The sequence below is a fragment of the Physella acuta genome, unplaced genomic scaffold, assembly GCF_028476545.2.
Source record: "Physella acuta isolate Inbredline_101_S28 unplaced genomic scaffold, ASM2847654v3 ptg002074l, whole genome shotgun sequence".
Classification (NCBI taxonomy): Eukaryota; Metazoa; Mollusca; class Gastropoda; family Physidae; genus Physella; species Physella acuta.
In genome coordinates this window covers 28508-44758 of record NW_026733576.1, presented here as the reverse complement: position 1 = coordinate 44758, position 16251 = coordinate 28508, and the positions used below count along the sequence as shown (strand labels likewise).

General features: G+C 38.7%; 1 protein-coding gene across 1 annotated transcript; it reads right to left on the bottom strand.

Moving 5' to 3' along the window:
* Positions 1-4118: 4118 nt before the first annotated feature.
* On the bottom strand, positions 4119-16011 carry LOC131932015 (uncharacterized). Its single transcript, XM_059288893.1, has 6 exons — positions 15748-16011; positions 13862-14067; positions 6650-6841; positions 5889-5958; positions 5589-5684; positions 4119-4889 (listed from the first exon to the last, which is right to left on the bottom strand). The coding sequence occupies exons 1-6, from the start codon at positions 16009-16011 to the stop codon at positions 4119-4121; spliced, it is 1599 nt and encodes a 532-aa protein (XP_059144876.1).
* Positions 16012-16251: the final 240 nt, after the last annotated feature.

Genomic DNA, 16251 nt, shown 5'->3' with positions numbered 1-16251 from the left:
TGAACAATTTTGCTTGTGTAGGTTATTTAAAACTAATCTTGCTGATTTTATACAATGCACTAACAAAATTTTATTTTTTTAAATAATCACTTTTAAGAGAAAAAATGTTTTTAAATGTACACTATCGGTACTAAAATAATTATTATAGAAAAAATAAAATAAAGTATGCTTTTGAACCTAACGACCCATGGGGCAGGTATAAGTTTACCTGATTTATTGACTTCATTATATGAAGGGATAGTGTAGTCAGCACTATGCCCAGCTGCCTTTACCGTGAGTAATATAAGTCAGGTACTAAATTAGAGCTGGGTGGACTCAGTGACAGCCTACAGAGCCTAGGATCCAAATTTGAGACTTCTTTTTGGAATAGAAGCTGTATGATCTGACTACGAATTCCTTCATTAATGGCAGTGTCTGTGTGTTAAATTATTAAACAGCTGTTCTAGTCAGTTTGGTTGCGACATCTCCTGTTCTTCATTTGCGAGAATTTTGTTTGTGTTTCCACTTGATTTCCTGATTTCATGATCTTTTCTTTCATGCTGCTGGCTTTTTTTTTGTAATTTATTTGTGACTCTGTGATAGTGAGTCATGCATGGCATGTAATACACCATCTGACACACCATCTGACATCTGACACACCATCTGACACACCATCTGACATGACATCTGACACCATATGACATGTATGACATATAACAACCATCGGATTTATGACCAAGCACACCATCTGATGTACACAACTTGTAACATTTAACATAACATATGACATGCACAACTTGTGACATTTAACATAACTGACATACACAACTCATGACATTTAAAATAACATCTGACAAACACAACTCGTGACATTTAACACAACATCTGACACACAACTCATACACAGTTCTAAATATGTGACATTCGCAGCTTTATGGTGTATGTTTCGCTTGATCAAATGACAGGCTGATACTAAACCAATCACATAAGATATAACCTTTAGAAACAGAAGGCTCTAGCTATAGAAACAGTAGGGATCTAGCCATAGACTAACAATAGAAACAAAAGAGCTCTAGCCATAGAAACTGAAAGGCTGTACCTATAGAAACTGAAGAGCTCTGCCCCTAGAAAACCCATAGAAACAGAAGAGCACAATTTATCAGCCTTGTATTTGACAGTGATTACATCCCATCTGTGTCACATGATTACATAATGACGTTATGGTATCATTACAGAACCACAACTGATAAACCATTATTTGTCATTAACACATCAAATACCACCACAACATTAGGGTTGACTGCAACCTATGGGTGGTTGACTGCAACCTATGGGTGGTTGACTGCAACCTATGGGTGGTTGACTGCAACCTATGGGTGGTTGACTGCAACCTATGGATGGTTGACTGCAACCTATGGATGGTTGACTGCAACCTATGGGTGGTTGACTGCAACCTATGGGTGGTTTACTGCAACCTATGGGTGGTTGACTGCAACCTATGGGTGGTTGACTGCAACCTATGGGTGGTTGACTGCAACCTATGGGTGGTTGACTGCAACCAATGGATGGTTGACTGCAACCTATGGGTGGTTGACTTCAACCTATGGGTGGTTGACTGCAACCTATGGGTGGTTGGCTGAAACCTATGGGTGGTTGACTGAAACCTATGGGTGGTTGACTGCAACCTATGGGTGGTTGACTGCAACCTATGGGTGGTTGACTGCAACCTATGGGTGGTTGACTGAAACCTATGGCCGGGTGGTTGACTGAAACCTATGGGTGGTTGACTGCAACCTATGGGTGGTTGACTGCAAATCTTTTTATGGTTTGTAGTAATATGTGGTTGAAGGCAGCCAAAATATTCAGCTAGTTTATGGTGGGATTAGTTCTTTCAACGTATTTATTTAATGTTAGTTCATATATTGTTGAGTAGTTTACTTGTTTTAGAGTTCACATGTTTCAAAAAATATTTCACATGTTTTAGAGCAGTCTAAGGATTGGAAGCAATTGCCAGTCCTTGATAACTCTAATATTTGCCAAACAGTTTTCTTCAGTTTATATTTCTGTACAGCTAAAGAGAATTTTTTTTTAATAGCTCACGTTTGCATAATATTAAGCTGCTTGTATTGTGTGGTATTATTGGTTTGTTCTTTTAATGATTAGATATTTTGAAACTGAACAAGTTATAAAGAATAAACCAAAAAATAGTAAAAATATATTTTTTTACTTAATTTTGTTTGTTGAATCTTTATTCAAGATGTGTTTAATTGAAGCATTATGTTTTGATTGAAGTTTGTAGTTTATGTTTAACTCAGTAGAATGTGATTTGTCTACAGATAATTTTATGTGCCTCAGTGTGATTTGTTAGTAATTTTTTTGTACCTTATGTATGTGATTGGACCATATCATGTCTATGTAATTAGATAATTGTCTGCATCTTGTATATGTGATTTGTTAGTAATTTCTCTATGTGATTTGTCTGTACCTTATGTATGTGATTGATCCTTATAATGTTGATGTTATTTATTCATTGTCTGCATGTTGTGTATGTGATTTTTTGTATATGTTATCGATGTATTTGGTCCACCTCTTAGGTTGGTTGTTTTTTTTTTTAAATGTTTAATTTGCCATTAATGTAATTAAACCCCCCCCCCCCCCCCCCCACACACACACACCACCTGTACGTCAACACATTACACATTGTTAACATCTCAAAACATAAATTACACCAAACTTGATAAATTACACCAAACTTGATTAATTACACCAAACTTGATTAATTACACCAAACTTGATTAATTACACCAAACTTGATTAATTACACCAAACTTGATTTATTACACCAAACTTGATTAATTACACCAAACTTGATTAATTACATTACAGCAAATTTGATAAATTGTAATATATTCCAATCTTGGGTTTCATTTACCTTTTCTTCTTAAAACAGTAACGACAACTACTGTTTACGTAGACTAGTCAGACAAATACTTCGGTTACCTCCCGTTGATGTCTCCGCGCCTTGAATATAAGGTCGAGTTTACCTGTTTCTGTGCCCTCGGCATTTAAAAACATTGTGTGGTCAGCGCTATAATGAGCAGTGTTTACTTTTACTAATAGTGTGGACTCAGGAGCGACCTTTGAACTCAAGTATGACTTTAGCGCGCCATCTGAACTAGGGACATTCGGGTAAACAATCGTGCGCTCTAGTCCTACCACACCTCTAACACATGTTACCATTATTTTTCTATCCTTTTAATACCAGATTTATTACTATTTAAAAATAAATTGATCGATAATAAAGATTCACACTTTAATGATTTGAAACATCAGTAATTCTATACACCCTTCAGACTCAATTAAATAAAAACATTTTGACATTACTAATGTACACTTTTAATCTTATGCTCATTAAGAAGCCAAAAAGAGTAAGATGGAATCGCTATGTACAAACGTCTAGCTTTAACCTTGTTGTGGTTCTTCTGTCTAGTAGATATAAACTTGTGGTCCTTTATCTGTCTTCAAGTAGCAGTTAAACCACGACATTCAACTAATCAAGCAGATATGCTCATTGAAAGAATATAACATTTTATGCTATCAGGGTAATGAACTCGAAAAAAAATGATTTTTTATTTATTTCGATAGTTTCCCTTTTGGTCCATATCAGCTCTTCTTTAGCTTTAGAGGCGTAGCTAAGGGAGGGCGGTAGGGATGCCGTACTGGGCGCTGATCATATGAGGCGCCCAAAGAGCTGAATCGCTGAATTATACACAGTCAAAGCTAAAAAACTAGAATGTTTACCAGGCTTAACAGACTGACTAAACATTTGTCTACATCGACAGCGTGACAGCAGAATTAAAACTAAGAGTTGTAAGAAGCGCACATGATTGGGTTGGGGGAGAGGCACATCATAGTTCGCCCCGGGCGCCGGAAACGGTCGCTACGCCTCTTCTTTAGCTAAGCGCAATCGTAAACAAGTTTTCACTAGCTAACTGGGTCAATAGGTCAGACTAGAGAGGTTGTTGTAACAATTTTCGTTACGCTTTGCAGACGTTCGTTCTAACATCGCAGAAACTCGCTGGAATTGGGACAGCTTTTTCCGTTTCCTTACGAAATTTAACAAGCTCATACTTTTTATACTACCGGTAAAAGAAGTTATGTACGCTAATTTTAATTTTTGTAAACAACGTTTTGACGTGTTTCCGGTACGTCACGCTCATGGCGGCGTATATGACGGGGTTGGAGAAGGTGTTGATGACGTAAACATTTGCCCCGTAGCTGCTCAGGACCAGCTCCCCCGTGGAGAGCGGCCAGGTGTAGCCCACGAAGAAGCCCTTGATCATGGCGGCGTAGGGCGGGATCCAGCTCAGGATGAAGACGGAAGTGACGACAAAGAGAAGCCCCGTGACCCGGATGTTCCTCTGCTGACGAACGAACTCGCGCTGGGCGTGTAAGATGGTCAGGGGGGAGGCAACTCCGGTAGCGCCTGAGGTCAGCTGTCCGGCTGTACCGCTGTTGCCGTTGGTTATCACCCCTGTTGTGCCGATGTGGCCATTGGTTATCGCCCCTGCTATGCCGATAGACCCTGTGTTCATGGACTCTGCTATTCCAGTGGGTCCCAAGGTCGTCGGGTCAGCGGTTCTGCTAGACCGAGCGCTAGACGGGAATGCTGTTCTCGAGCCACTTTCTCCTCCCCCGCCTCTAGCGGCGAGAGACTGACCTCGCACAAGTCTCACATCCGTTCTGTTTGCTGAAGGAAGTTCAAGGTTGATCACGTGTCGGTCGAAGTGCTGTGGTTGACCGGGGCGCTCCTGACCTTGAACTGTGGATGACCCCTGCGGTACACAAGGGGCGTCAGATGTAAGATGGGTCAGGATGGATTCGTCGGAGGTCGTAGTCGTTAGCTGTCTCTGTACACGGAGAGATAATAGGGAATGGTGTATTAGTTATAGGGAATGGTGGGGGGAGGAATAAAAACAGGGAATGGTGGGCAGAGGCGTAGCGACCGTTCCCAGCGCACGGGGACAAACTTTCAATTTGGCGCCCCATGCCTCAAACTTTCAATTTGCACCGCCCCCATATATTTTTTATATTTATAATGCAAATATGCAACTAAAATGAGATTTTAATTTGTTTTTATGACCCATTTTGGCGCCCCCTAAGTTCGGGGCCCGGGGTCATATGTACCCCCCCCCCCTCGCTACGCCTCTGATGGTGGGAGTGCAGATTAAAATAGGTAAGGGTGGGAGTGAGGAATAAAAACAGGGAATGGTGAGGTAAGGAATATAAACAGGGAATCGTGGAGGTAAGGAATAAAAACAGGGAATGATGGGAGTGAGGAATAAAAACAGGGAATGGTACGATTCTGGAATGTAAACAGGGAATGACTGGAGTCTTGGATACAACAAACAAGGAATGGTGGGAGAACATAATAACATCAGTTCAGGGAATGCCGGGGATTAGAACAAAAACAGCCGGTGTCAGTAATTAATGATGGCTACTGTATTGTACATTGGTGTAACCTGACATCAAAACATCCGAGAGGCGCGGGAAGGTTAAAGGTCAAGGTTAAACACTTGGTGACCCTAGACAACAACAAGAAGACTCACCTTGAAGCTGATGGAATGGGAGGACAACTCGTCAGCGATCTCGCTCTTGTAAACAAACTCCCGCTCAACCAGACCGACACGCCGGGATCGCCGAACCTGTAAGGTACGAGCTCTGTGATTGGTTGGAACAAGACGCGCGACGTCTAGTTGAAACGTTTTGTGTTACTTTAGAGTTCAGTTTGCTCGATACATTAATTTTATATCCAATTTGGTGTCACCCATTTTCTAAAGGGTGTCACCGGGTTAAACTAAGAAGGATTATTTTTATGGGGAGATGTTTATTTTAAAAAAGTGACTGACCTTGACCGCGATGCTGATGTAACAGTAGACAACGATGAGCATCATGAGAAGGAATAGAATAAAGATGATGCTGAAATACGTAAACACGACAACGATTAGAATTTTTTTCTGCGCGTCTATTGACAAGAATATTATTCATCACTTCCCTATTTAAATCCGTCGGGAAAAGGTTTTTTTTTTATTGGGAATCAATAAATTGAATTTAAAAATATCACTGTATTTCATGAAAAATCAACCATTATACACAAACATATATATATATATATATATATATATATATATATATATATATATATATATATATATATATATATATATATATATATATATTATATATATATATATATATATAATATTATATATATATATATATATATATACATATGTATATGTATATATATATATATATATATATATATATATATATATATATATATATATATATATATATATATATATATATATATATATATATATATACATACATAAACTTAACTATTGAGTGAGTAATCAAAAGAACCCACGAAAATCTGTTTAAAATAAAAACAATAGATGATTTTATGGATTCAGTCGCACTATAAATCAGAGCTAACTGTTAGGATTAGCGTAAGTCTTAGGATCAGGGTTAGTCTTAGGATTAGCGTAAGTCTTAGGATTAAAATACATAAGGTTGCCAATCTTTTGTTTCAAACAACCATAACCCTAACACTAAACCCCACGATATGATAACAGCTAACCCGACATGATACCACTGGTGCTACCTGTAGTACGCTTTGACAAATGGGTTGTTGACCATCTCAGTCTTGACTTGACACACGCCCCTGTCAAGGTTGTCGAACAGGTAGAGACAGGGGGCGGCCGTGAGGACGTTGACCAGGGTCAAGACAAGAGTTATGTTTCTTGATTTCTGCGGAGTTATCGTTTCCTGGGAGATGTTGCACAGTTTGAAGTATCTGACAGAAAAATTGTTGTCTTTTATTGTAAAACATGGAGTCGGTGTTTGTAAATATATATAATATAAATATCAATAAATAAATATAAATAAAATATAAATAAATATAAATAGTCAGATTGTTTGTAAATGATGGAATAGATGCGTGGTGTAAATCATTGAGTGTTTACTGTAAATCATGGAATATACGGAATATATGCCGTTTATAAATCATTGAGTGTTTGCTGTAAATCATGGAATATACGGAATATATGCCGTTTATAAATCATTGAGTGTTTGCTGTAAATCATGGAATATACGGAATATATGCCGTTTATAAATCATTGAGTGTTTGCTGTAAATCATGGAATATACGGAATATATGCCGTTTATAAATCATTGAGTGTTTGCTGTAAATCATGGAATATACGGAATATATGCCGTTTATAAATCATTGAGTGTTTGCTGTAAATCATGGAATATACGGAATATATGCCGTTTATAAATCATTGAGTGTTTGCTGTAAATCATGGAATATACGGAATATATGCCGTTTATAAATCATTGAGTGTGAGGTTGTTGTAAATGATGGGATCTAAGTTTGTTGAAAGGGATGCCGTGGTTTGTTGATAGAGCATGGGACAGCTGAACCGAAAGTCTCGTGTTTGGAACCCGGTATTGAAGTCGTCCACCCAGCTCTGATGGGTACCTGACTCATATTAGGGAAAGTAAAGGCGGCTGGGCATAATGCTGACAGCACCATCTCATCATGCCAAGGTCACTGAAATAGGAGAACTCTACTGCCCCAGTCGACAATCAGGTTGAAAAGGAAACTTGTAAATCATTTTATCTATTTTAAATCGCGAAGTGTACATTTGTTGTAAATCATGGAATATATTTTTTTATGGAAATAATGGAATATATTTTTTGCTGTAAATCATGGGATATATTTTTTGCTGGAAATCATGGGATATATTTTTTGCTAGAAATCATGGGATATATTTTTTGCTTGAAATCATGGGATATATTTTTTGCTGGAAATCATGGGATGTATTTTTTGTTCGATATCATGGGATGTAATTTTTGCTGGAAATCGCGAAGTGAAGGTTTGTTATACATCATGCAATCTATGTTTCTTATTAGACATCGCATCCATCTTGGCTGTGAATAATTGACTTTATCTTTGTGTTACGTTATTATTACCAAGTTGAAACATTTACAAGGAAATGATATACAATACCCTAGTGTAAAATAAAGCAAGTGTATTCATATCTATACGCGTGATTAGGATTTAAATGTTGTATTCGTAAAGGCCAGGAGACTCACAATTTTCATACCCAGATAATATGAGTTATAACATGACACGCAGTAAAGGGAGATAAACACATGATTTTAAACCTTGAACTTGAAAACTCCTAGAGTTACGGGGATTGATTTTAGCCAGGACGGCTTACTATACTTGGGGGGAAAAAATCAATTTTTTGTACTAGCAAGTATACTAAAAAACGTTGACTAGTATTGCATTAAATGAGGGAATCGTGACATGAATCAGAGCTGCCTAAGCAGTGTTTACGGTCTAACGAGCATGGGCAGTGGCGTGCAGAGGGGGGGGGCGGAGGGGGCCCAGGCCCCGGGCAGCCACATCAAAGGGGCATCCAAAGGGGGTAAAAAAAATGTCTTTTTTTTTTTTTTTTAATTTTTAATTTTTAATTTTTTTTTTTTTTTTTTTTTTTTTTTTTTTTTTTTTTTTTTTTTTTTTTTAGGAAAGCTAAATGTCTACTAAGGTTTGTCTAGCTAGGCAGAATTATCAAATTATCACAATTTGCCCGAATTCACCGAAATGTGTATATACAATCAACACATGGCACTGATATAGTCATCGTACTGTCCGTGTCGTACAACCTTCAGGGAGAAAGGGGCATCGGTGAAGGGTAGTGGTGTAGTAGTCATTGATATTCCCCGAATAAATGTATGCAGTCTTTGAATTAATAGAGTATCTGATACTTGTGTAGGTAGGGGCATCTTTTAGAGAACACGCCCATAATCATTTTATACACTTGTGGTCATCCATAGAGTATTAAAGCCCATGATTATAATTTACACACTGTAGGGGCATCTTTTAGAGAACACGCCCATAATCATTTTATACACTTGTGGTCATCCATAGAGTATTAAAGCCCATGATTATAATTTACACACGGTAGGGGCATCTTTTAGAGAACACGCCCATAATCAATTTATACACTTGTGGTCATCCATTGAGTATTAAAGCCCATGGTTATAATTTACACACTGTAGGGGCATCTTTTAGAGAACACGCCCATAATCATTTTATACTTTGTGGTCATCCATAGAGTATTAAAGCCCATGATTATAATTTACACACTGTAGGGGCATCTTTAATGTAATTTGCTTATATTCATCATAATACTTTTGAAGGGCATCCAAACAGTAATTATGCCCGCATTCATTTTATATATCGTCAGGGCAACTTTAAAGTAATTTACTTGTATTCACGTTTGTATTTATATAATTACAGCAATTATGCCCATATTCGTTTATATATTATCGGATATTTATTATGCTTATATTCATTATTGAATGTCTGAAGGGCATCCCTACAGTAATTATGCCCTTTTCGCTTCATATTTTATCGGGCATCTTTATTATGTTTCTATTCATTGCATAATGTTTGTAGGGCATCCTTGTTCATTTTGATGGACGTAACGGCATTCGTAGACTGATTAAGCGCACATCCTCTTGGTTTTTTGTTATTCTAATGATATTCTTTATTCATGGCCATTTGGATTTTTGTGTACGGTTAAATACAAACTTTCAAGTCCGTACTGTTTTGATACACTGGGCCGGGCCGAGTTAACTTCATTCTAAAGTTGTCCTTAAGTCTCACACTTCTTAATTACCGGCATTCGCGGCCGCCCGGTCGTACTGTCCAAAAACACATAAATAAGGTGTAGCTGGCTGTCACTTGTTCCCCCCCCCCCCTCACTTTAGGCACAAACCTTCTATTGTAAGACCGGTAATGTAATACCTAGACGCTCTATTGGCACGGCCAGAGATCCAGTAATGTAGTACTCGAATCTGGAGACTTTTTTTGGGATGTTCCATCCCATAGCCATATATTTAAATGCACAGTCTGCGTGATCTTTCACCTCCCCCCCCCCAACTTTCACCCACCCCAAAGCCAAAGCATCTACTGTCACCCACCCCTAAACCCCACACTACTGAGCGTTCTTATTACATTTGAGAGACATTTCTCTTGGATTCTATAGCCGAAAACGGTGTTTTTCCCACAATTCGAACTAATTATATAAAGTGTCCAAATCTGTCAATGGTTTCCTATTTGTTTTAATTTTAACCACTAATGCTTGTTGATATTGTAATTTGTCTAAAATTGTGTGCTTACTAACACTGTCTCTTTATATAATATACCTAAACGCATGACTTTTATTCTAACCACTGGCCATTGAACGAACAATTTAAACCACTTTATTGCATTAGAGCGATTTTCGAATAATTTATTTTATTTTTGCTTGTGATTAAAAGGGCATTTGCAGATGAAGTAAGCCCGTATTATTTTTAGATAACTTGTAGGGGCACCCAAGAGAATTTATTCGGTTTTGATGCATATGAATATACTAAAGAATAAGAATGTCCGTATTGTTTCTGAGACACTGTAAGGACACCCTCAAGAATAAGCATCAACAGATTTTTAATATACATTGTAGTGATATCATTTCAAACAATTGTGCCCATTTTATTTTTTATCAATTGTAGGGCATACTAAAAGCTGTGTTAAAGTATTTTAATGCAAAGTAAAGTTATCTGTAAAGTAAATGGGCGCTTAAATAGAACTGATGTTATAAATAGTAGAGCCACCTGTAAAGTAAGTGAGTCCACGTTGATTTAATGAATTGTGGGAGTTATAACGACCCTGGTAGCCGTTACTGGATTAATTCCCATACAGGGTTTGCATATGAATACTTGGGGCCTAGAGCCGACCATTAAGTGCGGGCCCCAAGTTTAGCGATACTAAAATTCTATCAAACATCGACAATGCGCACAAGCAGAAATCGCTGTGCTCTATGACTAGAATCGATATTTTCTCAATGTATCGAGTTAAGACGAGACGCTTTATTCCTACGTATCCGACTACTTCGACGTACGAGACAAGACTAGCATTTTTTAGGTCCGTAACTAGTACAGGCATCCAAAAAAAATACACCTACATTGGTCAGAATACAATAGGGTATCCCAAATTTACATACCAGGTACAAGGGGGTGGAGGGGGAGGGGGAAGGGCTCACTCAATCAACCCATAGCCAGCCACCAAACAATCACCCGGCGACCATGGTTCTCTTCCCTGCACACGAGGTGTGCCACCAATGTGTTTCTATAAAATACAGCATTGTTCAAGTTCGAGATGGGGAGGGGGGGGGGGGGGGGTAACTTACTAGGCCTAACATCAACAGTGGCCTCAGTCGTAGCAATAAACAATGGCGAACTTTGACCTTTTAGTTTTTTTCCAATTTAATTCAACGGTGACCGCAGCCCGACCCCGGTAGGGTAATGGAAACTGTAAATTCTTTTGTTGGGCTTGGCATATAGCCCCTCCCCCCCCCCCAACATCCGGCATGTCCCCATACTGTTTTCTCCCTCCCCGAATGAGTCAGTCATTCTTTTGGATATATATGCATGGAGTCTTCTCAAGAGTTCAGCTAAGTCGATTTTTTAAAATGCTTTTCTATTCGTATTCTGATTAATAACATAATGTGTGTTATAATTTATCGTCAATAGTAGGGCTACTAACGCTTTAAACACCGTAATTTATATATATATATATATATATATATATATATATATATATATATATATATATATATATATATATATATATATATATATACAATTTATGGGGGGCATCTTCCTTTGGTTTTGCCCCGGGCAGCAACATAGCTCTGCACGCCACTGAGCATGGGTGAGTAAATAATACTAACATTCCGTGAAATCGGAATGTCACAAATGTTCCATGCTTGAAATAATATCTACCTCCTCCCCCCCCCCCCCCCCCCACAACCAAATAGAATATATATAGAAAATATATACTTTTACCAGTGTCCGCTATCCACTTCTCCACCCCCACTTCTAAAAATTTAGTCAGTCTGCTCCAGTGTGTATACACGAGGCGTAGCGACCCTTCCCGGCGCTCGGGGACAAGCTTTCGATTTGCACCCCTATCCCTCCTCAAACTTTCAATTTGCACCCCCCCCCCTCAAACTTTCGATTTGCACCCCCACCCCTCAAACTTTCCATTTGTTTTTCCAACCCATTTTGGCGCCCCCCTAAGGTCGGCGCCCGGGGACATATGTCCCCCCGCCCATCCCCCTCGCTACGCTTCTGGTGTATACGAAATATTGCTACTAATATTATAACTATCCAATTTGAAATAACTGGATTTCTGCATTTTAGCGTATTGGTATATTCGAACCAACAATCGTATAAATAAACTTTAAAAAAAAACAACAACTGACGAATAAGGAATTCTAATATGCCGAATAGTAAATGTAACATCGCCAATCGTAATTGTAATATTTTCAAATTGTCCTAGTTTGTTCAATATTTAACGGGTGTCGTTCTGTTATAAGTGTGATATGTAGTGTCATATACTATAAAGCAGCCAAGTGAAGAGGTGAAGCAAGTGAAGAAATATCAATTTTCGCGACCCCCCACTCCCCGTACTTATTTACTCTTGCGAAAAAAAGTTTCCCATTGGAACGTGAATTAGAACGAGCACACCACACGCCCTCCACTAGATACGCCTCTGGTCAAGAGAAGAGGGGGGAGGGGGTGGGCTAAAATAAACACACCTGCCCAGTGATCTGTGCCACAGCCAGAGTTTCTTCGGGGGGAGGGGGGGGGGGTTGCGGAGGAATGTCTACCGCCACCCTACCCCCCCCCCCCACCCCCCACCCCCCCAAAAAAAAAGAAATGGAATGTATATAGAAAATATATACTTTTACCAGTGTCCGCCCCCCCCCCCCCTCGGAAATATAGTCCTTCCCCCCCCCCCCTTCCGAAAATATCAAATGCCCCCCCCCCCCCCAGCAGCGGAGAAAAACTCTGGAAGAAACACTGGCCACAGCTACCTGAGACAGTGACCGGAAACACCCGCCTGTCTATGGCAATGAGAGCGACCAGGAACACCCACCTGTCTATGGCAATGAGAGCTACCATCAACACCCACCTGTCTATGGCAATGAGAGCGACCAGGAACACCCACCTGTCTATGGCAATGAGAGCTACCATCAACACCCACCTGTCTATGGCAATGAGAGCTACCATCAACACCCACCTGTCTATGGCAATGAGAGCGACCATCAACACCCACCTGTCTATGGCAATGAGAGCTACCATCAACACCCACCTGTCTATGGCAATGAGAGCTACCATCAACACCCACCTGTCTATGGCAATGAGAGCTACCATCAACACCCACCTGTCTATAGCAATGAGAGCTACCATCAACACCCACCTGTCTATAGCAATGAGAGCGACCATCAACACCCACCTGTCTATGGCAATGAGAGCGACCATCAACACCCACCTGTCTATAGCAATGAGAGCGACCATCAACACCCACCTGTCTATAGCAATGAGAGCGACCATCAACACCCACCTGTCTATAGCAATGAGAGCGACCATCAACACCCACCTGTCTATAGCAATGAGAGCGACCATCAACACCCACCTATAGCAATGAGAGCGACCATCAACACCCACCTGTCTATAGCAATGAGAGCGACCATCAACACCCACCTATAGCAATGAGAGCGACCATCAACACCCACCTATAGCAATGAGAGCGACCATCAACACCCACCTGTCTATGGCAATGAGAGCTACCATCAACACCCACCTGTCTATGGCAATGAGAGCTACCATCAACACCCACCTGTCTATGGCAATGAGAGCTACCATCAACACCCACCTGTCTATGGCAATGAGAGCTACCATCAACGCCCACCTGTCTATGGCAATGAGAGCGAACAAGAAGATGCAGCTGCCCACGGTCGACTGAGACACCCAGACGATAAAACGACAGTAGCCTGAGGTCGAGAGGTCAAGCCAGACCTCCAGGTACTCCAGGATAAAGGCCGTGTTCCGGAATACACAGGCTAGCAGGTCAAATAGTGCCATGAAGAAGATGTACCAGTCACAGTTGGACTTGTTCTGGAACCATAGAGCAAGATATATATATATATATATATATATATATATATATATATATATATATATATATATATATATATATATATATATATATATATATATATATATATATATATAAAATATATATATATAAAATATATATATATATATATATATATATATATACAACTGTCAAAAAACGTCTAGGTATTCTGTACAACAGTGAAATTGACCGCAAAGTACAAAACCCGAAATTTTTTTACGTTGCTCAAAACTTAATCCCCCCAAAAATTGAACCTAAAGTGTTATTCAATGCTTCAACTAGACTAGAGATTATGAAAATATAGAGTGACATATAGCTCTTGGTGACTGTTTGCAAGCACAAAATACTGAAAACAACAGTAAAATCGTTCATCGAGCTAGAAAGGAGAAAAAGTGCTTTTGTACGCAGGAATTTCAGTTTCTCCTAATACTAAAATAAAACCCTAACATCGTTTAAGATTTGTTTTGAGGGTCAATTTGTTTTGTTCTTTCCATTTTAAAATATATTTTTTGTTTTGTTTTTTCCGTTCAAAACCTTATATATTTTTAATTCTGTTTATATGCGTTCACTTATGAAACATTCAGTAATTTTTCTATGTTTAGTATCGACACTTTGCTTAGAAGAATGAGGGCCATTCGATAGACTTCCTTGAACAAATATGTAACAACTAACGATTATAAAATTGCCTTGCATTCTGTAAACCTAGGTGAAGTCTGTTCATTGGAGATTTTGATAGAACCCACTTATCCTAGATTTAGCCTGTAACACTTTCATCTTCTCTAAACAAGCACTCATTCAATCTATACAAGGGAAGCAACTGAAAGCTCTCAATAAGCAAGGAAAGCAGGAAGGGAGAGACCAAGTCAATTTAATCTAATACAACTTTATAATGGGAGATAACTTATTGCATTTTGTCAAGGGGCAGTCACCGTTCTTTTATTTAAAATGCTATTTTCTACAACCTTTTATAGATTTAACATTTCATTCTGCCTGTTTTAGAATTACTTAGCAGAATTACTTAGCGGCAGTATATTAGCAGTGGCGGAAATCGAAAAAAAAGGCGCTCCGCAGAAGAAATTTTTAAAGCATACTATTTCCTAATTTAGTAATTTAACCAATTTCATTGCCAATTAAAGATCTATCCATTGCAACAAACCACATTTCGAGACTGAAGTAATTGAGTTTTAAAAGTGATTTATCTCATTTTGTGCCCACCAAAAATTGTGAAGTCTTACTCCATATCTGTCAATTTGGTCAAAAGTAAATGAAACATTGGATGCTAATGTATTGGTTTCCGGTCTTCGTTTTATTCCTATTTTGTTTATTATGTTTACATTATAAATTTTTAATAAATTCATTTTTATGTTTATTTCCTTCGTTTGTATTACTTATTTAAATAGTAATTAAGAAAAGCTTTTGAATTTTAATTAGCTCAGTACAAAAGATCTGTTTGTTTACAAAACCACAGGTCTATCAGGTTGTAAGGAAAAAACTAATTTTGTCGTTATATATATATAAATATATATATATATATATATATATATATATATATATATATATATATATATATATATATATATATATATATATATATATATATATATATATATGTATGTATGTATATATATACACAATATACTTTAACAACATCGAATTACCTTGATGGAAAGATAAGCAGCAGCAGTAATGACATTTCCGGGAATCCCCAGTCCCACTGACAAACACAGCATACAGAAGTAGGTCAGGGAAATCCAGTAGGGGATCCTGGGATACTCAAACCGGAAGTTGTTCGGGGGCGCCGTGGAGTTGCTCTGAAACATAGCTTCAGTGGAGTTGCTCTGAAAAGGATCCTCGGTGGAGGCATTGAAGAAGAGGTCTGCTCCACCGGAAGTGGAGACACCCCCAAGAGTGATTCGGTCCATGGTAAATGGTTTGAACTGTTACACGGCTAGACAGACTTCATGGTTTGATGTTTTCCCAAACAAGTGGTGCGGCGCCATTTCCGGTTGTGGATGTACTTTAACGTTATGGCCATGGGGGCTGGAAGATGGTGAAAGAACGATCAGTTCACGTTTTTATACTAGGTCATCATGGGTTACTCAAGGGTGGGACAACCGGAGAAAATAGGTCATTATGGGTTACTCGATGGGTTACCCTATAAG

Bases quoted from the DNA above. Each gene is read 5' to 3' on its own strand.
- LOC131932015 (XM_059288893.1), bottom strand. From the start codon at position 16,011: ATGGACCGAATCACTCTTGGGGGTGTCTCCACTTCCGGTGGAGCAGAC. The intron at 14,068-15,747 runs GTAATTCGATGT...CTATGGTTCCAG, and splicing joins CTGCTTATCTTTCCATCAAG to AACAAGTCCAACTGTGACTG. The intron at 4,890-5,588 runs GTGAGTCTTCTT...CTCCGTGTACAG, and splicing joins CCCATTCCATCAGCTTCAAG to AGACAGCTAACGACTACGAC.